The sequence below is a fragment of the Theropithecus gelada genome, chromosome 2, assembly GCF_003255815.1.
Source record: "Theropithecus gelada isolate Dixy chromosome 2, Tgel_1.0, whole genome shotgun sequence".
Lineage (NCBI taxonomy): Eukaryota > Metazoa > Chordata > Mammalia > Primates > Cercopithecidae > Theropithecus > Theropithecus gelada.
Genome location: NC_037669.1, coordinates 48,013,823 through 48,041,730, shown reverse-complemented (window position 1 = coordinate 48,041,730; position 27,908 = coordinate 48,013,823). Strand labels below are relative to the sequence as shown.

Here is a 27,908-nt window from a genome sequence, read left to right as displayed (position 1 = left end):
CTGCAAATGCACTTGGAGCTCACTGTCACCCCAGGGCCTCTGCCTTCACTTTCCCCTTGCTGTGGCATGCTCTCCCTGACTACCCATGTGGCTCCTTCCCTCCCTCTGTCCTTCCCTGATCACCCTATCCAAAGCAGCATGCTCAGCAATTCCATCCCGTCCCTGCTTTATCTTTCTATGCGGTGCCTACCGCCATCTGACAGGGATTTCTTTAGTATGTTTATTGTTTGTACCTTCCTAAACTGTAAGCTCCATATCCCCAGCACCAAGCACAATGCCTGTGACACAGAAGAACACGATGCATTGTAGGCTGAATAAATGCACAAGTGATTGAAGGATGAGTTCACTGACAAAATCCAAGGGCTCTCCAGCAGCAAACACACACCCTCTGACCCAGCCCATGGACAGGCCCCAGCACAAACTCAGTGGGCAGTGCTGAGTCTGGGGGTCTGTGCTGGGCAAAGGAGGGTGACAATTCACATCCCTGGAAACCCTACCGGGTGCCAGGATGGTATGCCAGGCTCCCAGCGGTCTCCCTCAACTGCTCTCCTCCAAACTGCCTGTAAGCTCAATCTTATTCCTGCCTCCACAGAGAAACCGAGGAGCAGGCCCAAGGCCCCCTCAGATGGTAAATGGTGCAGTGGGAACTCAGACTCCAATCTTGACCCTGCTCAGACCAGATCTTCACTCCACATCCAGGCTCTTCTCAGAACCCATACTGGCTTCCCAGCCAGAGGCCATGCCGCCATGCAGGCCAAGTCACCCCGTGTCTCGGTAAAGGCAGGATTAGGAACCTGAGCTGAGGAGCGCCGCCTTGGCACTGCCTCTGCCATCTCTCTGTGCCCCGCACGGTGTCCCTAAACTGGGAGGAAGTGGCTGCACTTACCTGGGATGTGGATCTTGAACTTGCCACTCTGGCCGAAGGCACTGTCGATGACGCCCAGTTCTCCAGTGGACAGGTGCACCTTGAGCCCCACGAAGAGCTGGATGTTGGTCTCCTTTTTAAACAGGGAGCGGCCGATCACACTGTAGTCATCCATCGCCTGTCCCCAGCCACAGACAGAGGGCGTTAGTGGTGCACACTGAAAGAGCTGTGACTGTGTGCCTAGCCCCAGCTCTCCCGGGCCCTGGGCATGGCTGGCTGCTGCCTGCTCTAGGAACCCTGGGGGTAGCAGGGCAATGAGCCCACCTAACAGATAACGAAATGCATGGGAGCAGGGCAGAAACCTGGGACTGGCAACTGCCACTGTAACAACGGGCCCTTCAAAACTGGCACGCTGTGAGCACTTTCCACAGAGAGCACCTCAGTCCCCACAGCAGCTCTGTGGCGGCACTTTACAGATGAGGAAATGGAGGCATGGCACAGTTCTGTCATCTATCCAAGGTCACAGAGCACGGGGGTAGAAGTAGCTTTGAATTCAAGCCCCTGTTGCAGGCCCCCCCACCCCCAGGGGGCCACAATGACCCAGCCTGTCCCCAGGGCACCTGCCTAGATAGCCAGCAGCACTCTCCTTGAAGCTGTCACAGTCACCCAGGCCACTCCTGAGCCTTCATCCAAGGCCTTCTAGAACTGGCCTCCTCATTCCAGTTTCCCCTCCCACAGGAGCCCTGGAAAGCCTGGCCTTTGTCTCCCACCCACTGCACACACCCCTATGCACGTTGGCCCGAGGCTTTACTTTTGCTCACTCTAGCTGTGCCTGGAAGCCTGTCTTGGCCTGGCCCACTTTTCCTCCACAGCCCTACCTCCTTTCCTCCATGACGCCCTCCCTCAGTCCAGGCAGAATTGCTTGTTTCCCCTAGCCCCTGTTGGCCATGGCCAGGCCTTTGCAGAGCTCGTATCTCCTGCTGGCCACGTTGGCCACTGCTGTCTCTTTGTGGGTGCCCAGGCTGAGAGGAGGGACACACATGTCTGTGAAAAAGTCAGCTTGGTGTAGCCCTGATTTCACCATGGGCTATGTTCATCCTGAACCTTCTCCCAGTACAATTCTGTTGTATTTCATAATACAGTAAAAATTATGAAAATTTTCAAACATACAGCAAAGTTGAAGAATTTTACAGGGAACACCTTTACCCACTCCTGATTTTATATTGACATGTTACTGTCCTCTACATAACTCCAGGGCTCAAGGTGGATCCCGTGAGGATGGAAAGCCATGGGGAGGTTTGGATCAGGCTCAATCAGCAACTGGTAGTGTCACTCCCTCCCTTCTGAGTCTCTGGCAGCTCCAGCCCAGGTACCGCTTTTGGGATGGCAGTATGGCCAGGTGGCCTTGCCTGCCCCGCCCAGCTCCTCACCCCACCCCTGCTCTGTAGATCCTGCCTCCAGTAGCAAACTTGGGCCCCATGATAAGAAAAGCCCACCAGTCTGACAGCTGCTATGGAAATGAGCAATGCACATACAATCTGCACCATCAATTTCACTTCTAGGAATGCAACCCACTGATGTGCTTGCTGGAGAAGATGTCAGGATAGGAGATCCACCCAAGGTCACTCACTGCAGCAGTGTTTACAGCAGCAAAAGTTGACAATGACTTAGAAGTCCAGCCTGAGTTCAACAAGTGGAGCACAGCCGCCAGAGGTGACGATGTGACCACAGAGAAGAGCAGGCATCATGTACGGACAGATACAAAAACTCCTAGAGTATTGTGTTTCACGTTAAAAAGCAGAGTGCGAGGCATAGGGCATGTTGCAGGCTGTGTATGGATGGGGGCAGGGCAGGGGTGCATACACAGAAGTAATCAGGAGAAACTGATGTCTCCAGGAAAGGGAGCAGGGTGCCTGGGGACTTTTCACCATATACCTTTTCTATCTTTGACTACTGAAATACATGAATGCATCACCTATTCACAAATAAATTAATAGAATTTAAAAATGTAAAAACAAACCAAGAAGTGCATTTCTTCTACCCACACCAGGCGGACCTCCCATCCTCTCCTGACATCTCCAAAGACAGAACATTTTCCTTTGATGGCCTCTGGTCCAGCAAGGGTGACAATTGCAACCCCCCGTTCCCACCCAGGCAGCTTTCATTGGTTCTCATGCATTGTGGTCACCCCAGAGAGCTACTACTCGGGCCTCTGCATAGCTAGGCCCTGGGGTTACATCTGACTGAGATATAAGACCTGCCCTCCAGCATTGCAGTGGCCAAGAAACAAAAAAGGCACAGTCCCTGGACTAAGAGCTTACAACTTTCTCAGAGAAACAGCTTGTAAGAGGCCCCACCAGGACCAAAGGGATAATACAGGCAGGTGTCCTTAGCAGAGCAGAAAGTTCTCAATAAGTCGATATTAATATTCTTGTTTTACTCCTACAAGAGCCTACCATGAAACAGGCCTGTAGCTGTGAACAATCACATGTGCTAGAGGAACATAACAGAATTCTCCCTCCACCCCACAGCCCACAGCCTTTGCACTTCTCAGCGACAGATCCTATGAGTGCCTCATCTCTGTGCAGCCCCTGGTGCCCAGCAGCACCCGGCCCAGAGCAGGCTCAAATCAAGGCCTGGTGCCTACAGCGTCCCCTGTGGCCCATGGCTCCCTCTTCCTATACTCCAGCCCCCACTCCTCTCCAATCTTCATCCTGCCCTCTCTTCAGAGCACAGATCGCCACCCGACGTTATGCCATTGATCTTATCTGTTTACTTGTTTATTGCTTCCAACCAGAGCACAAGCTCCAGGCAGAAATATGTCCCTCTCCTCCACAGCTACCTTCCCTGCACATGAAACAGGCGCTTACTATCTATTCCTTGAATGTGTGAGTAAATGTTGAAAGAATACATGGCGGTAGTTGTTGGTACATTGGCAAGGCTCACTCATGCCTGTAGGCTTTTTTTTTTTTTTAACAGCTTCATTCAGCTATAACTGATATACAATAACATGAACATATTAAAAGTAAATAATTGGATAAGTCTAAATTTGTGTATACATATACATGCCTGTGAAACCATCATCATGATCAAGCTAATGGACATATTTATCACCCCCTGGTCCTCATATCCCTCTGTTATGCCTCCCTCCCTGCCTGTGTGGCGCTCCTGTAATGCTAGTCCCAGCTTGTCCACTGGGGACTCTACTCCCACCTAAGGCCCACCATGGGCATTTCCTCCTTCAGACAGCTTCCCCGACATTGCAGGCACCACCTCTCCCCTTGGCCCCCAGGACTGAGGCCAAGACCCCTCTGTTCTGAGAGCCTGGCAACTATGTCTTATCCCTGACAGCTGACCTGTCTGTCTCCCTCCTCAGACTGAGAGTTCTGCGAGGAAAGGGTTCCATGTACCTCACGTGGCCCCGACCCACCACAGGCTTGGTGAATGGGCGCTCACTGAGTGTGAGGAGGCCAACTGCACTAGTCCCATGCATGACATCAAGAAGAAGACGCCGGGGGGTAGAAATACATTACTCAAGTGGCTATCCCAAGGATATGTCTTTGGGAGACACGATTCATCTGAGAGTGAGCCAATAGCCCAGCCTGGGCTAGTTTCCTCCTGTCTACCTGGGAGAACACAGTGACAGATCACTGTGCTGGCACAGTGACAGTCCCCAGTGCTGGTTCCCTCATGCTAAACACAGCAGGCCCACTGCTCAGCCTCCCAGTGGGCCTAGAGGCCTGGCTCCAGGGTAATCAGAGCCTGGGATGGCAGGCATGCTACCTATTAGCCTTCCAGAAGACGTTTACTACATCTTCTCCCCTGCCCCCTCCTTTCTTTTGGTTATAAAATATTAACTTTAAAAAGCTAAATGCCACAAAGACAGCAGAGGATCCATCTTTCCCCAAGCCAGGGTCTTGCAATGAGGGCAGACTAATTTTATTAACTTCAGGGGAACTTCAAAAAGCTCCAGGGCTTTCATGCCAGACAGAGACGACCCCAAAGTTAGTTTAAGTGATACATAAACAAAAGACTAGGGCCAGGGGAAGCTGAGGGCTCCCAGCGTTCCTTGTTTATGTTCTCATCTGACCTAGTGGGCCAGTGCACAGGCTGGTTGGCCCCCGGAATCCTGCTGGTGTGTGGTGCAGCTCGGTTCACTGACCTACATTCCCACAATATTGTTTTAAGCATCCGGGATAAGGTAAGGAGTGAGTGGGCTTTTTCTGACCTTCTGAGGAGGGCCTCTGGGGCTGGAGTGGCAGTTTAGAAAGGATTTCAAGTTCAAAGGGAGTGTCTCTGTCGCTCCTGCTCTCTTGTTTTATGGCTTGGCTAGAAGACACAATAGTGCTGAGTGGGTGAAGCATACTTTCCTGCAAACTTCTGTGTCTGCAATTCCATTTGTTGGGGGAGGCACTGTGAGGGCAGGAGCTGGACGTCTGCACAGTCAGGAACCCCGTGTGGTCTCGAGAGTGCTGGCAAGACTGCCTGCTAGTGGCCCCACACTGTCATTTCACAGCAGCTGGGTGGATCTTTGCATTTGTGTCGGTCCCACAGAGGACACTGGCACTCTGGGCATGGCCGCCCCAGGGGAGGGGAGGCTGGGGAAGCAGAGAAAAGTCAGCCATGTCATAGGTGAGGTGCCCCCATATCATTATTTAATCTTTAGGAAAGCCCTGACAGGAACAGGAGGCTCAGTAAAGTGAAATGATTTGCTCAAAGTCATGCAGGTAGTGAGTGTGGCAATGCCCCATTCCACCTCAGACTATCTAGATCCAGAGGATGGTGCTTTTCCTGCCGCAGGAAGGGCTAGGCTCTGTCTGCCGGGAGATGCCACAGCAGCAAATGGGCCCAGACGACTTTCTCCATCCTTTGGCTCACCAGAGCCATGCCATGACTGGCTGGACACAAATGGGCCTAGAAATCTGGCCCAGGGACACTGGGCAGCCCCATCCCTGCCAGTCCCAGCTGTGGGAAACCCCAAGTCACTGCAAAAGACAATCCCCAAGTTCAGGGACCCCAGCCCCTCCCAGGTTATTTGGAAGGGAGGAGGAGAGGAGGGAAAGAGGGCAGATCCTGGCCCTCAAGATGCAGCACTTATAGTAGGGCCCAAACACGTCACTGTCACAAGAAGATGTTCCAGCCCAGTCAGCCCCTGCCGCACTGAGAAGGACTACACTGCTGTTGGAGGAAGGCTAAACTTTCCCCACCTATGGTTATAGGGGCCAAGAGGCAAACTGCCCTTCCCATGAAATCCAAATAGTCAATTTCCAGTAAAGCAAGTCCTTACTTCATGTCATCGAAAGTTCTTAGAAACTGTTACTTTAAACAAAATAATGCACAGCAGGCCCTTAAATAATGTTGCTTTATTCCAAGTTATTTGAATATATATCAAAGTTATTTTGTTTTTTTTTTTTTTTTCTAAGAACTTTCTTTTTGGGACGGAGTCTCGCTCTGTCGCCCAGGCTGGAGTGCAGTGGCCGGATCTCAGCTCACTGCAAGCTCCGCCTCCCGGGTTCCCGCCATTCTCCTGCCTCAGCCTCCCGAGTAGCTGGGACTACAGGCGCCCGCAACCTCGCCCGGCTAGTTTTTTGTATTTTTTTTAGTAGAGACGGGGTTTCACCGTGTTAGCCAGGATGGTCTCGATCTCCTGACCTCGTGATCCGCCCGTCTCGGCCTCCCACAGTGCTGGGATTACAGGCTTGAGCCACCGCGCCCGGCCCAAAGTTATTTTGTTATAACATTAATGAAAAAAATAAACTGGTTTTGTTATACATCCTTTCCCTTAAACTCATGGTTTCCAAGAAGCTAGTGACAATGTTAAGTGAGGATTTACCGTACAGGTCTCCATAACTGGAAAAAAAATGGGCACACTGGAGACAACAGAAGAGAAAAGGCACGGCACTGCTAGCACCACAGGTTAGAACCTGGACTCTGGAGCCAGACCACCTGCATTCAAATCCCAAGTCTGGGTGCCTAGGGACTCTGGCCAGAGGCCTAACCTCTGTGGGTGCGGGCATCTTCATCTATAATATGGGGAAACAGAGTTGCTGGAGGTTTAAATGGGTGCAGGGGAGTACTTGTAAACAGTTGTTTTTGGTCTGGCCTCTGCCTGCCCCATCCCTGGGCAGAGTACTCTCCCTCCCTTAGGACTCCCTCAGACACACCACACAGAACTACAGGGGCAGCAGATGTAGGGCCTAGACTCAACGGCCGCCACCTGCAGATCTGAGAAGACATCGCTGACTAATGGAAGGCCCCCTCCAAGAGACTGCTGGCCTCAGAATCGGACAGAGGGTTGCACTGGGAATTGGCTACAGAGAAGCCTGTGTGCCTGTCTCTCAGCACAGCAGTGGCTTATCTATACCAGCCTCACCAGCTGGATGCGGGGAGGGGAGGAAGGCAGTCCTGGAAGGCAGAAGCTGGGCTGACCACATTTTTGCATCTCCAAAACCTATACCTCCAGAAACTACCACTGTGTGTACTGGGGGCGAGGACTCAGTGATTGTCAGCTGCATGAAACCTCATTTAATCAGAAGGAAGTCTGGCTAGAAAGAGGGAGACAGCCCTTCCTACAGGATGCTGTGAGGCCTACATCTCTGGAGAACTTCAGGAAGACCAGGGGTCATGATCTGTCCTGGGGGTCAGGAGGTGAGGACGGGGGAATATGGCTTTGGTCTCTCCTGTCCATCACTAGAAGGTGTGTGCATGCGTGTGTTATGGTTGGGTTCTTCACCAAATTATAGACTCTTCCAGCTAAAGGAGACAGACCTCAGAGATCAGACACAAGCACATCCAATAAGGAAAGACCTTCAGAGAACAGTTGGAGGGTTTTCATTTTGAAATCAATCATTGTGACATCAAACCAAAGGCAATGCATGTGGGATCTGCTCAGTAGGCCTTGCTTCTAGGGAACAATGCTGAATCCAGGTCAGCACAGTTACAACAATGGCGCTAAGTGGGGATTCTCACTGTCTGCATGAATAATTTGCTCTATTTATTAGCCTTCAGTCACTGGAGGGACTGAGCTCCTAAGGAGCAGTCACTGTGCACATGGAAGTCCAGGTGTTTGCTTACACGCCAGGTGAGTCCCCATTGTCCCTGGCCTTTGAGCAGGGACTTGGCTGCCAGTGCACATAATTATGTCATTACATGTGTGTGTCTTTCTCTTTCAGGGCTTGGCTCCCATGATGAGGATTGGGAATTGCCCAACCTGTGAAGTGACCATTCTAATTCAAATTGTAGAAGTGATATGAAGGAAGGCAGGAAAACCTGCCATGAAATGGAGGCCTGTGCCGACTCCAGGTATGCAGTGAGGAGAACCACGTGCGCAGGACAGGAATGGCTTGGGAGGCCTGACTTCTGACTCTGCCTCTTACAGCTCTACGACCTTGAGCAAGGGATTTCTCTGAAACTCAGTTTCTTCCTTGAAAAAGGCTATTGTTAGGATCGGGGTGTTGATGTTGATGATAACACCTAAGACTTGACAGAGAATGATGACCCAGAGGAAAGAATCTCAATTAGTGGATGTCAAATTGTGGGACAAGCTGAAGAATAAGACAGCATTTGGTGCAGGAGATCTCAGATGCACAGAAATCACAAGATCCAGTTATCTAATCTGCCCGAGAAGCCAGAAGAACAGAACATGTACTCAACACCAACCACATGCTTGAAGCTGCCCACAGCTCTCTGCTTCTCTCCCTCTTACCCGCCCCACCAGCAAAGTCCTGTCAGAAGACAGAAGCCAGCAGTCCTTGGATCCAATGAGGAAGGGGAAGAACTCAGAGGCTGCCTGATTATGGATGAGTCCCTTAAAAATGAGGTGTTAACTCTTCTAAGCCACTTGAAAGCTACCAGGATTGACAAATTCTGGAAGGGGCCCTAGGATGATGGTGTTATTCCAGTATCATCAGAAAACTTTCCCCACGGATAGTGCCTCCTCCTCAGTGCAGGCCACGGTCTGGTGTGTTGGGAAGAGCAGAGGCCCTAAAGTAGCCCAGGTCTCATCAATGCCTGACCAGCTCTTAAAGAAGAAACAGGTTCTGGGGGAGAGTGAGTTGCCCACAGCCACACTGAGCTTGTGCCCAGCTCAGTCCATCAGTTTCTAGAACTGGCTCTTTCCAGCATGTCAAGTTGTCCTGCTCCTGTGTCTCTATACGGGCAAAAAAGCAATTTTCAAGGGGAGGTGAACAAGCACTCCAGCAGCCAAGCACGATGCTTAGTTATCACACTCTGACACTGGAAGTCAGAAGAAAGGCTGAGGATTTGGGTTGGGACCAGAATACGAGGGCAGCCATTTGATCATCTCCCTGGGAAAAGAGCTTCTCAACCTCTGTTTCAGGGGAACCTCTGTTTTCTCAAGTAGGCTGGGAGCCAATGTGGCCTTCAACCCTCTGGCAGGGACCCAGGGGGTTGAGGGCCAACCTCAGGGGGCTGAGGGCCAACAGAACAGGTTGAGTGGCCAGCTAGACCACAGCATGGCTTCTGGCAAGGGCAAGGGGCCCTGCAGCTGATCCGCTAGGGCCCACCAAGCCTGCCAGACCATCCCTGCTCAGAATGATGGGCCCAAGTTGTGCCAGAGGCAGGTCATAAGCCAGCCTGCACCCCAGGCCAGCACGCTCCCTGGTGCCCTGGGCACATTTAACAAGCCGTCGGCAGTGGAGTGGGGCAGAGCCAGGAGCCAGGAGGCAGCGCCGCTTCAGACTTCAAAGCTGGCGAGTGCTCCTGATGGCATCTGCGTGTTTACACTTGGTTGGGCCGATGCTGCCAGCTCCTGTGGCCCAGCCCTAAGGCCTTCCCTGACCGGCGCCAGTGGGTGCCAGACCCAGGATGGCTGGCACACCTGGCCTTACCCCACCGCTGTGGGAGGGGGACAGCGTCTGCTATCACCCTAGCTGGGAACCCAGGCATCTGCATTTCCAGAGGAAAGGCCAAATAAATAGTACCGATAATACCCACTGTTTACTCAGGACCCATTCTGTGCCAGGTGGAGTACTCAGCATGTTACATATAGCACATATACCTGCCATGCCCTGGGACCCAACTGCCAGCCAGCTAACATGCTAAGGTTGGGTATTGTCTTTGTCCTGCAGGTGGTGTAGACCTAAAACAGATTTCTGAGTAAGAGCTGGCAGGACCCCATTTGTTTTGCAGAAAATTACTGGGGTGGAGCTGTGCACGCTGCCAGGTGTAGGGAGGGCTGTGGTGAGACCCCTGAGAAGGTGGTACCTTGGGGAGGTGAGGAGGGCATCCTGGGGCGTGGTAACAGTGAGAAGTCTGCTGTGGAAGCCAGCAGGTATTGCAGAGCACTCACTGTCCTAAGCACCAGACCCTCACCTGCCCCACCTCCTTCATGTTCACACAGTCCTGAGAAGTCGTGATTGTTGCTAGTGGAGAAGCCTGGCTCCATAGGGTGAGTGGCTGCCAGACCATTGAGCTCTGCGGCTCCAGACAGACCAGGTGCCCAGAGCCTCAGGGCGAGACTAGGATACAGAAGGGTAGGTGAGAGAGGCTGAGCCTCCCCTTTCCAGGCTGCCCGGGCTGGCCCTGCTCCAAGGATTTCTCTAGCACAGGTGACCTAGAACACCCCCCATAGCCCCCAACCTGCATCACTCCCCCTGCAGGGTGAAGGGCCTAGCTTCGATGGCTGGTCCTGCCTGTCTCTTTAAGCTCCTTGCTCCTGCCCTCCCAAATGCCCAGGGCCAGGCATTGCTTGGCCTCTATGCTTTACAGAAGCAGTCCCTGGACCTGGAATGCCCCTCCTCCACCTTCCTGTTTCCCCCCACGGTCCCTAGTGTCTGAGCAGTGAACCTTGCAGTCTTACAAGATACACTTAAAAGGTCACCATTTTGTGCTTTTCCCTCACCAGCCTACTTCCTCCCACCTTGGCAGAGTTCCTTGTTTCCTCTCCTAGCCCTTTGCATATTCCTCTGATGCAGGCATGAGTCTCTGTCCTTGACTAGAAAGACCCAGTTTTCCATGAGGCTTTGGATCACCAGAGGAGGAGCAGCTGGTCTGAATCTGCATGTGGCTGAGATGCAAGTGACCTCCTGGGGACATGGCCCAGTGGTTCCAGCCTCAGCTTTTATACATCCTTCACCCCACATCATTTTTGCTAGATCTTTGCATACCTGACCTACTATTTACCTAATATTTTTCTTTACATCTGCCTAGAAAGGAGACTTTATATAGTACCCTAAAGAAAAGAGTCACTAGCCATAAACAGAGGAAGCTAATGGTAAAAGTACATACAATACAAAAAAAAAAAAAAAACCCAAAGAATAATCCTAGTTACATACTATTGCTACTATAAGGCTCTGGAATCTTGGCCTTGTTTTCTACTTGTTAAAAAGCAGGTTAGATGTAATAGAGGAGTGTTCAAGATACCTTTGAACAAATCTAAAGCTTTCTCTGCAAAGTAATCAAAAGATTGAAAGAACACTGAAAAAGAGAAAAATGTTATTACTAAGAGACTCAACATTCTATGATAGTATGAGAAACAGCCTTAACCAAATGAGGAGCAATTTACTGCTTGTTAATTCCCAAGCCTAGAATATGTGAAAGAATGAACACACACACAGGCATACGCACACCTTGTATCTCTCTCTCTCTCCATATCTGCCTATATCTACATATAACTGCTTTATTTCTAATTTTAGTGGTTCATGATTTTACTTTTTAAAATCTATTAGGGTTTTTTTCTCTGTGGCCACAAATACAACTATAATCTAAGTTCCATGTGGGCAGAGATTTTTGTCTTTTTTCATTCACTGTTACATCCCTAGCCCTTAAGACAACACACAGTAGATGTTCTACAAATATTTGTTTAATGTCAACTGCTGAATATTCAGTTTTTGTAAATGTTCCATAGGCATAGAAAAAAAAGTGTATACTCTATTAAAGAAGTGTAAGAGTTTACATTTATCTAAAAATCAAGCTTATTGATTATATTCTGCCTCTTTGTCCTTATGTCTAGTAGGCCTGATTTTAAAATATGGACTCTGAAGTGCCACCCTATCATTATAATTCTATTTTTTATCAAGCTGTCCTTAGGTTTCCACTGTTTTGTTTTTATGTTTGGTGTGTACAAGCTTATAACTGAGCCTTTTGTCGTTACATGATGTCCTTCTTTACCTTTGTCAGTATTTTTAGTCTTAAATTTCACCTTGTCTGAATTTAATACTACCATTCATACTTTTTGCCCATCTTCTTATTCTTAACCTTTGCTTTCCACTTTAAGTATATTTCTTATAAACAGCATATAACTAGATTTTGCACTTTAACCCAATCTCTCAGCCTCAGCATTTAAATAGAATTTGGCCATTCACATTTAGTGTAATGACTAATACTTAATGTTGTTCCTTCTGTTATTATTATTATTTATTAACATTGTTCTTTTTTCCTTATTTTTATTGGTTTAATCAAATTCATTCCAGTTTCTCCTCCGTGAATGTGAAAGTGCTATTACATTGTCATTGCATTCTTACAGTTTCTTTCCCTTTCTCTGTACTCAAAATCTTGCACATATTTCTATATTTTTACTTTGAAACAGGATACCAGCTATTTTCCTTAACACCATATGTTCTAGTAGTCTTTCCTAAACCCTCTCCCCAGAAAGATTAGCCATTTAGAACACTTTCACGTCTTTTCTTCTCCCGCTCAGGTGAGACCTCTGGATGTCTCTACCAATCTAAGCTCCCTCCTCTTCTTCTTTTTTTCTTCATTAACCCTTTATTACAAGTCACACTCTTATAGAAGTACATGTGGACTTATGTGAAAAAATCAAATGTATCCAAGAATAAAAAACACAGCACATAAAGTAGTATATGCATCCCAGTGTTAGCACCAGAGGCAGTGGGCGCCCAAGAAAAAGCCTAATTCCTAAGGATGCTGAGAGAGTTTAATGCTTTCAGCTGCAGATAATTATTAGGATTTTCCTTGCAGGATGCTCATTCTATTTCAAGAGCCCTATTAACCATTTATATCAGGGGCTGGACAACTGTAGCCAAAGGGTCAAATTTTTCCTGCGAAGCTTTTGTATGGCCTGTGAGCTAAAAAGGGTTTTTATATTTTCTAATGGGTTGGAGAATATCAAAAGAATATTATTTTGTTACATGTGAAAACTATATAAAATTTCAATTCCAATGTTCACAACAAAAGGTTTTATGGGAACACAGTCATGCCCATTTGTTTACATATTGTCTATGGCTGCCTTTGTGTCACAGTGGCAGAGTTGAGTACTTGGGTCTGAGACCTGATGAGGTGCTCAGTAAACTACAGATGGTGGTAACATAGTTATAACTTGCAGTACCTCACCCAGTGACACATTTTATTTATTTATTGTTTTATTACTGGTGCGTATCCATCACATGAAAACAAGAAAAGTGGACTTCAAATGTCACACTTTTAAGGCTCAGTGGGTATGGATTATTATTTTATCAAATTACATGGCAAAGTACTGTGTTTGTTATTAGTTGTGTTAACAGAATACGAGATACACTGACATCACAATATTCCCAACTCACAGAAAAACAACGTCAAAAAAGAGAAAACTTAAAACAGTATATTTCATCATAGCAGATACGCAAAACAATAAAAAATGAGAATGAGGCTGCAACCAAAGTAGGTTTCCGGGTGGCTCATTTGTCAGCCAAGCAAGGAAAGCCATTTACCAATAGTAAGTTAATTAAATTGTGTTTGATCGAAGCAGCTGAAAGAAGAATCCAGAGAAAATAAGCTTGTTTAAGATTATTAGATTTGGGGCAAGAGCAGTTGCTTAGGTTTGGCCCATGGGCCCTAGTTTGCTCTATGTAATATTAATGAGTTAAGCCACAACTGGTAGGGTACCTGACTACCTTCCAGTGTGAGCCAGTGATAAAGAGCACAGGAAATAAAAACACAGTCTGGAGAGGCTTGGAAATTAGCATCTTCTGTTTTCCAATAACTGTCCTCAGCATCACATATTTACATCATGCTGTTATTTTCTTTCTAGACCATATTACAAAGTGTCTAATTTACTGTTCACTACCAACCTCCCCTACGAAGATAAGAACTTTGTCTATCTTGTTGTATGCCCAGTGCCTGGCACAAACAAAGGAACTCAGTAAACATCTGAATATATGAATGAAGGATGCCTTTATGGGAAATGGGCTCAGAAGGCCTATATGCCTTAAGCCTCCCCAGTGGAAAGTGCTCACTCAGCACATAGGTATAGTGCCAGGGTATCCCTTTGTGATGAACTGAGATAGCTCAGAGGCCCAAGCCCAGGTTCTAAGAAGGCTAACTGTGCTTGAGGAGTAATGTGCTGGCCTTGCCCCGAATCACAGAGCAAAGGCTGGGTACTGGCTCACCATGGTAGTGGAGATTCTGCCTAAGAGACTAGATTTTACCTTTTCAAGATTCTCTGATCTCCCAGAAACTTCTTTGAATACAGACATGACCAGGAAGCTGACCGGTAGCTGTGATATGCCCAGGAATTTTTAGTTAGCCAAGCACGGTGGGGAAAGAAGAGCACAGGGCACTTCTCTGGCCCCTGCACTGGATAACCACACCCATGAGTCTGCCTGACTCTTACCCCTCCTCTTCAACCAACACTGGGTGGCTCCTGATAGGGACCAGGGGGATTGGCTCCTGTGCTTCAAAGAGAAATAATGGAGTCCCAGGGAAAAGAGTGGACCCACGCTCCAGGCATTATTATTTTGACTCTAAGAGCTTAAACATGAATAATGATAAAACAATAAGGATGCAGTAGGAGACAAGCACTGATGTGAGAACCTTATGTGCAATCCCCCATCTCACCTTCATCTAACCCTGGTGCAGCACTGTGAAAATTCCCACTTAACATGGAAGTCTCACAGCCTGCCCAACTTTTCACACTAGCAGGTGGTAGGGCTGGGAGTAAAGCTCAGGCCTGCACATTGGACCAGTCTGTCAGATGGCTGAGCCCCTGGTCAAGCAAGATGATCTGAAAATCTCTGGGTGATCTGGGGCCTACTCAAAGCAAACAGGGCTGCCCCTTTGGAACAAGCCCAGCCGATCACTCATGAGCTGCACTAGCAACACTACCTTCTTGCTTCACCTGATGAGAGTCGGCTCTTACATATGAAGCCACAAGCTATGATGGCTCTTTCAAAACAACCTGATGAGGTCAAGACCATCCTTCGAAGGAACGAGCGATTGAGATTAAAAGGCTGCCCAAGGTGTACAGCTGTTTTGTGGTGCAGCAAGGGCTTGAGCCTACTCTATGTGATCTCCAAGTTCAACCTCACCAGGAAGGAAAGTCTCCCATCAAGGAGATTCCAGCTTTTCAAGAGAACGCAGCCTCTTTTGACACACTGGGCAAGAATCTGTCTGACAAAGTGAAACTTTCATGACTCAGAGACCAGCTAGTCCTGAATTCAAACTCCAGCTTTACTACCCTGTGACCTTGGGCAGGTCACTTCACATTTCTCAGGCTGGTTTCCAGTCTGGCTGCCTTTGGGGAGGGGACCTGGGTTTGTAGGAAGAAAACTTCCTTACACTGAATAATTATTGCCTTGTTAGAAATTTTTTACCATGTGCACATATTACTTTTCCTAAATATTTGCACACAATTTAATTGATTTAATTGGGGAAAAATGAACATAGGAAAAATAATGACCTCTTCCTTAGGGTTATTAAAAGGTTTCAAAATAAAGTATGTAGCTAGTAAAGGCACATAGTATATGCTTAATCAATAGAGTGGTGACAGGGTGGAGGGAGGTGGGAGGCAGGCTCATTCCTGCCCTGGGGCCCAGAGGAGAACATGTGGCACAGAAGTCCCAGCCTACAGCCAGCTCCTAGTATTAAGGCAGGTGCCCATTCAGCTAGAGCCTCAGGGGGGTGCGAGTTGAGGGAGCTGCTCCTAGCCTGGTCACCCATGCCCTTTCCTCTGTTGTGGAGCCTTAGGAAGCCCCTCTTCCCTGACCAAAGCCCTGGGCTCACAGGATCTCACCTCTGCACATATCCACAGTCACCTGGTGCAGCTGTCCCTAGTTGGAGGAAGCCTGTCTCTGCTCAGGGTTGTCTATGTGGGATTTGGACTCAGCTTCTGTGGACTGCCTGCAGTTCTTGTGCTTCCACTTCCAGGGTCCCTGGACTGAGCAGGAAAATGCTGGTGGTCCCAGGGATGCCCCAGGTTGGGGGCAGGACATAGGTCAGCATGTCTCCTGGCCCCTCCCTCAGCCCTTCAGGAGGCATGAGTCACTGTGGCCATATGTTTACTTGCTCCTCACAGACTCTCCCTCCCAGTTCTCAAAGGAAGTGACTGCTGCACCGCTGTTGACAGGCCTGAGTGGGAGCAATTAGACCCAGGAGCCACACCAATTGGGATAATACTCTCTCATAGATATTTTACTATAGAATAATTATACTCCAAACACTGCTAATAAATCAGGCTAGACAAACGAGTGACACACACTTTATCACCTTCATCTTCAATCAGCATCTCAGGGCTGGCCTAAGGCTGATGGAGCCCTGAGCAGGCCCCAGCGGCCCCACAGAGCTAAGGGTCCAAGCTCTGGGTCTGGGGAAGGGAGAGGAAGGGGTTGCTCCTCAATCCCCTACTTCAGGGCAGGTCTAGGTACAGGGGCAGGAAAAGAAGAGGGCCAGGGTGGAGCACCCAAGAAGAACCTAAGAAAAGGAGAAAGGGAGGGGAAGGGGCTGCAGTGACAGAATCCCAGACGAGAAAACCCGTGGATTTTTCTCCCAGAGGAGAAAAACCGTGGACGGAGACCTGGAGTGGAGGGTGGGCGATGGAAGCCCACCACATGTGACACTGTGGATGGGCCAGATTTGTGCTGGCACCTGCACTAAGCCTGGGGGACCTCATTAGGTTCCTGTGAGGAACTGAGGTGCTTGCTGAAAGCCTCAGGGCAGACCCTGAGGCTCCTGCTAGGAGCCTGAGCCCCCGACGGTGGGGTTGCCAGCACTCTGTGCTCTTCGAGCCAGGCAAAACTCAGTCATGTCCCAGTACAGCTACTGCTGATCCGCTCGGGCCCACACCAGGGAGCCAGCCAAAAGAGACGGTGAGGTTTGGCTGTCCATCCATCCCGCCTTCAAGGCCCGACGGCCATGGATTCCCACTCAGTGCTGTGTAGACAGCTGCTGGGGATGGATGCCCCATGGGAGGAGGTGATTCCACCACTTTGGGGGAGACCACCATGTTCTGTCCACCCTAGTGGCAGGCCCATCCCACCCAGCACCGGGCCCAGGTGCTGATGCACCACAGGACCAGCCAAGGGAGGCCTGGGGCCCAGTCTGAGTCTCCTGGGACAGAGCAGGCACCACCCTGAAAGCACAAGGCCAAGGGCCACCCAGCAAGGCACAGCCAGGGCCTCATCCTACCTCAACTAGACTGGCTCACTTACATACCTAAAGCCTGCATCCAGTGATGGTGAACTTCAGGCACCCTAGGTAGCCAGCGCTGGACCTCCCACTGTGTCAGCTTCCTGTACCTTCCTTCCTTTTGCTCTCTGGCATCCTTAGCCCCTTCCCCTCAGTCCACAGGTGAGGAAAGACCTGGCCACCATTAGCCCCTTCCCCTCAGTCCACAGGTGAGGAAAGACCTGGCCACCATTAGCCCCTTCCCCTCAGTCCACAGGTGAGGAAAGACCTGGCCACCATTAGCCCCTTCCCCTCAGTCTACAGGTGAGGAAAGACCTGGCCTGGCACCACTGATGGGCAGTGTTTCCCCCTGGACATGAGCAGCTTGTAGGGGCATGTGGGCAGAGCCCAGCCGGATGGAGGTACAGTGCCCACCAAGCGCAAGAGAGTGGGGCCTGGTCAGGGCAGCAGGCCAGGGAGGCCAGTGCTAACTGCTGCCATCTGGCACTGGCTGTGGGGGAGCCCAGACTTGCTCAGACCCATGGGGGCCACATCTATCACATAAATAAGCAGGGGTGGGAGAACCAGGTGGGGTTGGGTACAGTGGAGGTCCCCCTGCCTAGGTGCTGGCACTGGCTCTGTGACTGACCAGCTGAGAGAACTGTGGCCACTTGACCATTCTGGGCGTCAGATGCCTTGTCCAGAAACTAGAGGTTGGCACCAGAAGGTCTCTGAGGGCCTTTCTGGCTCTAATCACAGATGTCAGGCCATGGATCCCGGCTGCCCGAGCAAGAAGGAAAGGGGTGTGGGGCCAAGCAAAGGCATGCTCACCCGCTCCACGAGGCCATGCTTGTGCTTCAGCTTGTACACCTTCAGCCTGGGCAGGAAGCTGTCAGCATAGTTCCTGTCCTCCAGCCCATGGAGCAGGATGCCATGGAAGGCTAGCCGGCACGTGTTGGTGTGAATGTCCGCATCTAGCCTGGAGCCAATCACCAGGCACAGCCGAGGGCAGGTGACGGGCTTCTCAAACTCCACCAGGGCCCACTGCTGCCGAGGACAATGGCCCTCTGTGGCCTGGCTGGCCTTCTTGTCGGCCTCATCATTGTTTGTCACTGCTGGTGCCAAATCCTTGGATAGGTACTGCTCCTGGAAGAGGTATTCTTGAGAGAAGTCGAAAGAGTCCAGTATAGGCTCCTGGTCAAAGTTATCTGGAGCAGGGCTGAAGAACATCAACCGGCCCATGACTGTTTCATGGCCCACTGTAATGTGGAACTTGGCCTTGGTTTGCAGGGGCCCTCGGAAATACGGTATCTTTTCCACAGAGATGAGGGCCGCATGGACAGTATGCAGGGACTCAGGGGCACACACCAACCCACGCTCCAGCAGCTTGGGGTCAAACTGGGTGACGCAGATGCCCAGCCGGTCTCCTTGCATGGCTGAAGTGATGGGCATGTGAAACATCTGCATGGACTTCACCTTCTTCACCACCTGATGGGGAGCAAGCAAGAGAGCAGATGAAACCAACAAGCCTTGGGGCTGTGGGGAGGAGAGGGGAGCTGCAGCTAGAGAATCCTGTGCTTACCACCACCTGCAGGCACCATGAGGACCAGCCAAGGTGGGTCTGGGGCCCAGGTACACTCTCCTGGATCAGAGCAGGTACCACACTGGAAGCACAAGGCTGAGGGCCGCCAGCAAAGGAGGGCCAGGGCCCCACTCTCCAAGTCTCACTGTTCTTCCGGGAGGAAGGCAGGGTTCACAGCAGCCAAATCTCTGACTACCTTAGTTCCCTTCACCCCGGCTCCAATCCAGGCTCCAGTCCCTCCAAGTTCCTCCCTTCCATCAATCACGCCAGCATTTTCCAGCCCTCTGTCCAGGTTTGCCTGCCTCCTCCCCCAAGAATGGCCTCCCCAGCTGCTTAGCCGGCCAAGCTGTGCCCATCTGCCCTCTAAAGCCCAGGACAAACACCATTGCTCTGGAAAGCCTGCCCCAACTCCCAGTGGCAGAACTTGTCCCTGACTCCTTAGTGGTAACCCAGCCCTTCTGAACCCCACAGCCTGCTACACGGTCACTGTCTATTGTGTATCTGCTGCCTGCTGGCCTGTGGGTAGCCTAGGGCAGGAACTCTCTTCATTCATTCAACACATATTCCCAGAGTGCCTATTGTGTGCCAGGCACTGTTCTAGGGGAAGAAATACAGTGATCTTTGTTTCCAAAGAGCTTAGTATCTAGAAACAACAGCAACAACAAAATTACCTATATAGGAAAATTTATATATATTAATTCAATTCATATCAATACAAAATTAATAAATAAATTACATGCATGTAATATATATTTTTATATATATATATTTTACAGACAACATATGCTGTAAAGAAAACAATGCAGGGTGATGTGATAGAGAAGGCCTGGGTGGGGTGAAGGTCTCGCAGAAGTGAGTTTGAGCTAAGACCTTAGCATAAGAAGCAGGTGGCTGGCCGGGCGCGGTGGCTCAAGCCTGTAATCCCAGCACTTTGGGAGGCCGAGACGGGCGGATCACGAGCTCAGGAGATAGAGACCATCCTGGCTAACACAGTGAAACCCCGTCTCTACTAAAAAAATACAAAAAACTAGCCGGGCGAGGTGGCGGGCGCCTGTAGTCCCAGCTACTCGGGAGGCTGAGGCAGGAGAATGGCGTAAACCCAGGAGGCGGAGCTTGCAGTGAGCTGAGATCTGGCCACTGCACTCCAGCCCGGGTGACAGAGCGAGACTCCGTCTCAAAAAAAAAAAAAAAAAGAAGCAGGTGGCTGTGTGAAGACCCAAAGAAAGACAGCTCTAAATGGGGGAACTGATAAGCGCAAGCCCTAAGAGGGCAGTAGCTTGGTGAGTCTGGGAATACACAGAGGCAGGAGGGCTGCAGCAAGTGTTGGGAGGGAGACAGCAGGGAGGGAGGTTGATATGGTTTGGCTGTGTCCCCACCCAAATCTCATCTTGAATTGTAGCTTTCTTAATTCCCACGTGTTGTGGGAGGGACCTAGTGGGAGATAATTGAATTGTGGGGATGCTTTCCCCCTTACTGGTAGTGAATGAGTCTCACTAGATCTGATGGTTTTATAAGGGGAAACCCCTTTAACTTGGCTCTCATTCTCTCTCTTGCCTGGTGCCATGTAAGACATGCCTTCTGCCTTCCACCATGATTGTGAAGCCTCCTCAGCCACGTGGAACTGTGAGTCCATTAAACCTCTTTTTTTCTTAAAATAAATTACCTAGTTTCAGGTATGTCTTTATCAGCAGCGTGAAAATGGACTAATACAGAGGTCAAGGCTTGGGCCCCACAGTAGAGTGCAAGGCCCGGAAGTCACTGGAGGAGTTTAGGCAAAGGAGTAACCTGATCTTATCTCTGTTTCTAAAATATCACTGACTACTATACTGGGCAGATTCCTGCATTCACAGTTTGTAAATCAGGAACAGACATAGAAAAGTCTCCAATAAAAGTTCCTGAAATGAATGAACATTCCTACCTATGATCCACTCTCTCTGAGATGAGAGGAAACTGTATTCATGGATTTTTAATGAAGCAGAGAAATATGTAACGTATTTCAGAAAACCTGCCATCAAAAATAGTTAAACTAAAGAGAACGTTGACACTTAGGTCGCAAGCATCCCTGTCTACCAAGTCGGGGTGTGCGAACACTCATTTTCTCCCTGGATAAAGGGAGAGTGTGTTGCTAATGGCCCATGAGCCCAGGACCTTTCCTGGAGAGCCATAATACTCAAGTGTTTGTTTAAAGATCATTAACTACCTAACCAGAGGTCAGGGGGCAGAGAAAGTGAGACGCACAGTGTCAAAAGCCACAGCCAAGATCAATCACAAAGAAACAGAAAACATCTCTGAAATGGTCTGAAAAGGCAATGGGAGAATGAGATTTTTGGGAACATTACTCAGAGTCACTGGAGAGTATCATCTTACACTAAGCGTTGTCTGCCCAGTGAGGTGGGGCCCAGGTCACAACTCTTCCCTCCCAGGCGCCTGCAGCAGCCTGTGCGGCTTTCTAAAACGTTTCTCTGATAAAGCAATTATTTGTCACCAGCTCCTATGTGGGCTCCCATCGTCTACCTCATGGCTTTCAAAGCTTTTCATGGTTCTGCCATGAGTAGGAAGATCCTCTGGTCAGCTGGAATTCTATGGGGACTCCCTGTGATGGGCGGGGGTCTCCAGGTAACCCTGTCACCGCCCCACAAGGCAATGTGCTGAAAAGCCTCACTCACAGGGCTGAGCCCCCACTCCTTAGCCCAGCCACCAGGAAGCCTCCACCACACAGCCCAACTCCACAGCCTTTTCGGCCCCACATTCTCCCCAACCCTGAAACCGTAGCCAAGGGACTCTTGAATGATTCCTTGTAAACGCTGTGCTTCTGAATGTCTCTGTGCTTTGCCTCTGTGGCTGCTCCCTGGGATTTCTTCCACTGGCAAATTCCCATTCATCCCTAACCCCTGCTCCCACAGACCTCCTAGAAGAGCTTCCCTGATAACTCCAGACACAGCTGACCACCGGAACCTGACTCACTGTTTGGTCACCACTACTTTACAGGTCAGCCCCTGCCTCTGTGTGCCGACAGATTTCAATCATATACTTAACACGCATGAGCTCACTGCCCCCTCTGCCCCTGAACTACATTATCGATAACTCATATCTACCTGTGGGGTCCTCCCCACCCAGCTCTCCCACTTGCGCCAGCGGGAGGGAGCCGTTGCCTTGAATTTGGCGCACAGTACCCTTTCTTTTTATACACACGTGTGTATGATTGTGTAGCGGCTCACTACATATGTAGTACACATTCCTAATCAGTAATTTGCTTTGTTGTATAAGTTTCTAAACTGTATGAATGAGGCATCGTGCCAGTTATGATACTAAAACTCTGTGCACACGGTGCGTGCACCTGCAGCTCATTTGCTGCCGATGCCATCTGCTGCACCCTGTGTATTTAGCACAACCTGGGCTCCTATTGATGTGCACTGGGGGTGTTTCCAGTTCTTTGCTGGAAAATGCTGCAATGAATTTCTTCTGTTACAAGGATCCTGCATGGGCACATGTGCAAGGGTTTCTCAAGGACACACTTCCTGGAGTTGAACTGCTGGATTGCAGGGTGAGTGGGTGTTCAACTTTGCTAGGTAGATAAATCAACTTCTACCAACAAGGCCCAAGACACCCCATTGATACACATCTGCTCTAACATTTGGCACTGCCAGATTTCTTAATTTTGGCCTATCAAATGTGTATCTCTTCCCTTCTAAATCCCAAAACAAGGACTGTGCTCTCCCTATGCTGCATCCTCAGTGCCCAGCACAGGGGCTGCTGAGAAACCTGGTTGTGACAGGTCTAGATAAATGCCCAGCCCCTCTGAAGAGAATGACTGCATCAGGTTCTGAAAGAGAAATGCCCCTTGTGGCAAAACCATACCTGGCAAAGCACCGAGCTGAGATTCCAGACCTGCCGGGGCTTGAGCGAGATCCTTGTGTTTATGAGCCTTCCTGTGAGAGAGGGCGGCCAGGGGCCTCATGCTGCCCTGACGCCCCCTCCCGCTCCTCCTCCCTATCAAGCTGAACGCCAAGCCGGCTTCATTCAAAGCATGTTCTCTTTTCAACAGGGCTTGTGTTCTCAGGACTGAAATCATAAAGAATGCCTTACCAGGGCACCATGAAGAGCACAAAGATAAATAACTGTGCAAATCAAGATTTTAAGGGCCTAGACAGGAAATTGTGAAGCAGATAAAGATGGGGACAGGGCGGCGTGGCACTCCTGTGGGTTCTCACAGGCGCATGTAGACAGCATCGCCACACGGGGTGGTCAGCAAGCCCACGCTCATTGAGGGATGCTTCAGAACAGAAGACCCATTTAGAACACCAGAGATAAAGAAAAGTAGATAATTTTACCAACCTAAGAATGAGAAAAACAGACTTTCCTTTCAGTCATTTATCTTCTAGCCAACTTTGAGGGCCTCTCTCCATCTACTGAATAACTCACTCCTCAAACATTTGCTAATGTCCACAGAGCGCAGCTGAGGTGGCACACACACATTCTCTCAACACGTGGGTAGCAACCTTCTCTCAGGTACCAGGCCCAGGCCCTGGAATGCCAGCAGCATGAGCAAAACAGTTTTAGACAGTTGGGTTCTATAAAGTCTGCTGGCGGCTAAGGAAGAAAGATGTTAATTAGATCACCACTGAATACATGAGGAATTACAAAACTGTGGGAGGTACTATGAGAAAAAAGGACGAGGTTCCATGAGAGCGAACAACTGGGAGACCTAATTCATTGTGGGTAGTCAGGGAGGACTTCCCTGAGGAGGTGACATTGGGGCCAAGAGCAGATGGGTAACGAACCACCCACAGGGATTCCAGGCAGAGGGAAGAGCAGAGCAGGCCTAAGGCCCTGGGCAGGGAAAGAACCAGGCCCCCAATGGAACTGCGGGTGGCAGGGTTGGCTGGGGTGGGGTGGCCCAGGGAGACAGCAGGTTGGAGACATAGGCCAGCCACCATTGCCATGGGACAAAGCACAAGGAAGACACCAGTGGTGGGGCGCGGGGGATGGCAGAAGAATGACACTGCCAGTTTGCGATTTTAAAAGATGCAAACTAGCTACACAGTTTGGGGAACAGATTCAGGGGAGGTGGAGAAATAAGAAAGGAAACATGGAAATTAGCAAGGAAGATACTCAGAGTTCAAGACATATTTTGGTGGTGACAGACTAGATGTGGGGACGAGGAGAGACTGGTGTGAAAACAGCTGGTGTGTAAAGAACAGCTAATGTGTAAAGAACAGCTCCCAGGTTTCTAGTTTGAGGATCTGCCTCATGCTAGGTGGGAGCAGGGAGGAGCCAGCTTCAGGGGAGGGGAGATGGGAGCTCTGCAAGTGGGAGCTATCTCTGAGGCTGCCGGAGAGACACAGATGTCTGAGTTCCAGGGGAGGTGAAGACTGGAGCTGGGAGCATACAGACTAACACCCAGCTGCCTCCTTGAATGGCTGATAGGCATCCCAGCTTACTACGCCCAGAACCTAAAGTCTCCTTCAGTCTTCTCTTTCTCTACGGCAACGCTACGATGTGAGGGGAAAAGCCGGGACTTCCACCCACCCAGACTCTCCTTGTCCTCTCGTAGCCGTAACCAGCCATCGGGAGATAGGGTCGGCTCTATCATCCAAGCAGGTCCAGTGCCTGACCCCTTCCTGTCCCTGCACTGCCTGCCCTGGTCCCAGCCTCACCTGGCTTGGACTGTTGCCCTCTCCCCCGCAGCCTGTTCTTCCAAGAGCCTGTTCTCCGTAGCCTGTTCTTCCTGTTCTTGGAAGAACACAGATGATGTGACCCTGGGGTTTGCCTCCAGGCTCTCCACTGGCCTCCCATCTCACTCTGTAAAAGCTGAAGTCCTTTCCAGGACTCACAAGGCCACACAACCCAGCCCCCATGATGTCTCTGACTTTATTTGCTGTGACCCCCGACCCACTGTTCACATCCCTTCAGTCATGTGGGCCTTGCTTCCCATTCCCTGAATGTGCCAGGCATGCTCCCGCCTCAGGACCTCTGCACCTGCAGTTTCTCTCTTCCTTACTTCCTTCCCATCCCTGCTTGGATGCCACTGTATCAGAGCCCCTCCTCAGTCACCCAGCGAGAGATAGGCACTGGCCTATCCCTGCCACTCTGTAGCACTTTGCCCACTTGGTTTTTCATCATAGAGCTTTCCACCACTTGGCATCCCTTTGTTCACTGGCTGTCATTCCCGCACTGGAATGGAACCTCCATGAGGACCAGGCTTTGCTTTGTTTTTTTCCATTTCTATCTGCAGTGCCCAGCGCTATGCCTGGAATGTGGGAGGCCTCAATGCAAGTGGGAAGAGTAACTGAAAGGAGCCAAGCCACATGGGTCCTCTCTTGGGGAGCTCCTCCTGGGCCTGAGCTCCACATCCACAGTTGCAGGAACAGGGTGGGCCTGGAGCTGGCCAGGCCCTTGGAGGCTCCACAAAACCCCAAGGGTAAAGAGTCTACCAAATGGGAGGATAGGGCTGGGGCCTGCTGCCCAGGGGCCCCCAGTGTCCCAGGCAGGGTACGCAGTGAGAAGGGCAGCAGAGAAGGCTGGGAGGCGGAATGGGGAGAGGCGCTGCTGCCCTATACCACCAGGGTGGCCCCTAGGAGGCCTGTTCCCTGAGCCCAGCTCCCCAGAGGGCATGGGTGGTTGCAGAGGCTCTCCCTCACATCCTTCCCATCCCTCCAGCACCAAGCACTTCTGAGGAAGGAGGGAGGGAGGAACACATCAACCAAGCAAACACTTTTTAAAACTCAAGTTCATGCTTGCTAAGCAGTTTGGTCCTTTCTGATTAACAAAGAAGCTTTGCCATCCTCTGGGTCAGTTATTCTTCATAAAAAACCCCACAGGCGGGTCAATATTTTGACATTCAATTTTATGGATGAAGAAACAGAGGTTTTTGATGTCTCCAAGGTCACAAAACAAATAGGCTGAGACTTGGGACAATAAACGCTGGGACTGCAAGGCAGGCCTGATGTTCCACATCCTCGGCTCCGACAGTTAAGCAGAACCACACCCTGCCCTGCCAGGCTCGGGGCTCAGCCAGTCAGGGTGCTGGCAGCAGGCAGCTGTGGCTCCTGAGTGATCGACTGTGTAGAGCCCACACAGACTGAGCCCAAAAAGATGGCTCCTGGGGAAGGAGCAGAGAGGGAAGACTCAAGACAGGGGACTCCACGCCACCACCATGACTCCCACATCAATGCCAACGGGCAAGTGAGATGAGCCCCCTTTCCCAGGTGAGGAAGCAAAGCCCAGGAGAGTGAGTCCTGCCTTGAGACTCAGGTGTGGCAGAGGCAGGTTCAGTCTAGGCTGTCTCACCTGGAAGCTCAGGCTGGCAGCTGCCCTGGGGAAGGTCAGCAGCAGCCCTCTCCCTGCTGGACCAGCCCACGGAGTTTTCAGAGCTAACTCTCAGCTGCATCCCTCCCTCCCAGCCTTTCATGTTTCCTGTTTTTGGGTAGCACAATATGCCCAGTTTGCTGATCAAGTGGATGAGAGAACAAATGAACACCCCCTTCTGACTGCTCCCAGGCCCGATGAGCTCGATACTCCTTCTGGCTTTTCGACTGTCTGCAACTTAGTTTTCTGGTGTTTTGAGGATTCTGCATGGTAGTGTGCCCAGCATGATCTGGTCTCCCTCTACCATGCACTTTCTGAGGCTACCGAAAGCGTCCAGCAGGAACAGTTTGAGGTAGAGTCATCCTGTGCTCATCTCTGTTCTCCACAGCATCTTGCATGAAATAGTAAGCACTCACCTGACATGCACACGAGCTGCATTATGTTACCACAGGGCCGATACGGAAGACTGAGAAGAGCTGGATACCTATGATGGGGAAAATCTTTACACACCTGATTCCATTCACTTCTAATGACAGTGGCTAATGATGATCTCACGTTACAGACAAGGAAATTGAAGCCCCCAGAGGTTAAGACATTTATTCAAAGCGTGCAATCTGCCTGTCATTGAAGCACATATTCTCTTACTACATCACACCACAAAGACACACTCACTCCACCACAGAGGTCCAAGATGAAACACAATTCAGCACAGCGATGTCACTAACATGGGCACTCCTTCTGTCAGGTAAGAAATGGACAGCCCACACCATCACAACAAACTGTAAAGGAACAGCAGTGTTGGGGGGGCGTCCCTCCAGCATTTTACAGAATCAACAGATGCTTGAGTGAAGTAGGTAACAGACTTGTGCTTAGCAGCCTTTCCGACGTGCAGAGATTTTGTAATAATGTACCAACTATAATAAGATTGGACCTCTATTATCCATTTTGTTCCACTAATGAGCCTGGAAGCTCCTGGTTGTGCCAAGGGCTAGGGTTGGGACCTTGCAACTTCATCATTGTAAATCGGACAGGAAAAGAAACACACAAGGTTTGACACTAATAAGCTTACAGCAGGATCAGTTACTTCAATTCAAAGAGGTTCAGACTGGAGGGGAAAAATGAAATAAGCTTTTAAAGATCAGTCTAGGTTTGGCTCCATCAGACCTAACCAATTTTGTTTAATAAGGTTTCAATTTGGCTGCTCTTATTTCTCCCTCTTCTTCCACCTAGGCTGGGTAAAGATAAGACATTTTCCCCTGCCTAATGCATTTAATCACATCTCACACACAAGAAGTCAAACCTAGGGCTGTGCATGAGGACAGAGCAGTGCCGCCCCTGCAGGTTGAGATCCCAGCTCCCCAGTACCACCTCTGGGGCTGCGAGAGGGAACCTCAGGTCACCTGTTCAAGACCAGCCTGGCCAACATGGTGAAATCCCATCTCTACAAAAGTATAAAAATTAGCCGGGCATTATGGTGGGTGCCTGTAATCCCAGCTACTCGCGATGCTGGGGTGGGAGAATCACTTGAACCCAGGAGGCGGAGGTTGCAGTGACCCGATATTGTGCCATTGCACTCCTGCCTGGGTGACAGAGCAAGACTCCGTCACAAAAATAAAAAATGCTCAATGGAGCACTTTGGATTTTGGATTTCTGGATTTCAGATGCTCAACCTGTTAAGTATATCATGCTGATATTCCAAAATCCAAAACAATCTGAAATCGAAACACTTCTGGTCCCAAGCATTTTGGATAAGGGACATTCAACTTGTATAGACTTATTAGCGTATACAGTGGCATCATGTTTGTGGTTAACTTA

General features: G+C 50.0%; 1 protein-coding gene across 1 annotated transcript in view; it reads right to left on the bottom strand.

Annotated features, from left to right (window-relative positions):
- Positions 1-27,908, bottom strand: part of EEFSEC (eukaryotic elongation factor, selenocysteine-tRNA specific) — a 257,389-nt gene that overhangs the window by 48,095 nt on the left and 181,386 nt on the right. The window contains exons 5-6 of the mRNA XM_025377818.1: positions 18,035-18,691; positions 887-1,043 (exon numbers count right to left, since the gene is read on the bottom strand). Coding sequence (XP_025233603.1) covers positions 887-1,043; positions 18,035-18,691 — 814 coding nt within the window. The remainder of the gene's footprint in view (positions 1-886; positions 1,044-18,034; positions 18,692-27,908) is intronic.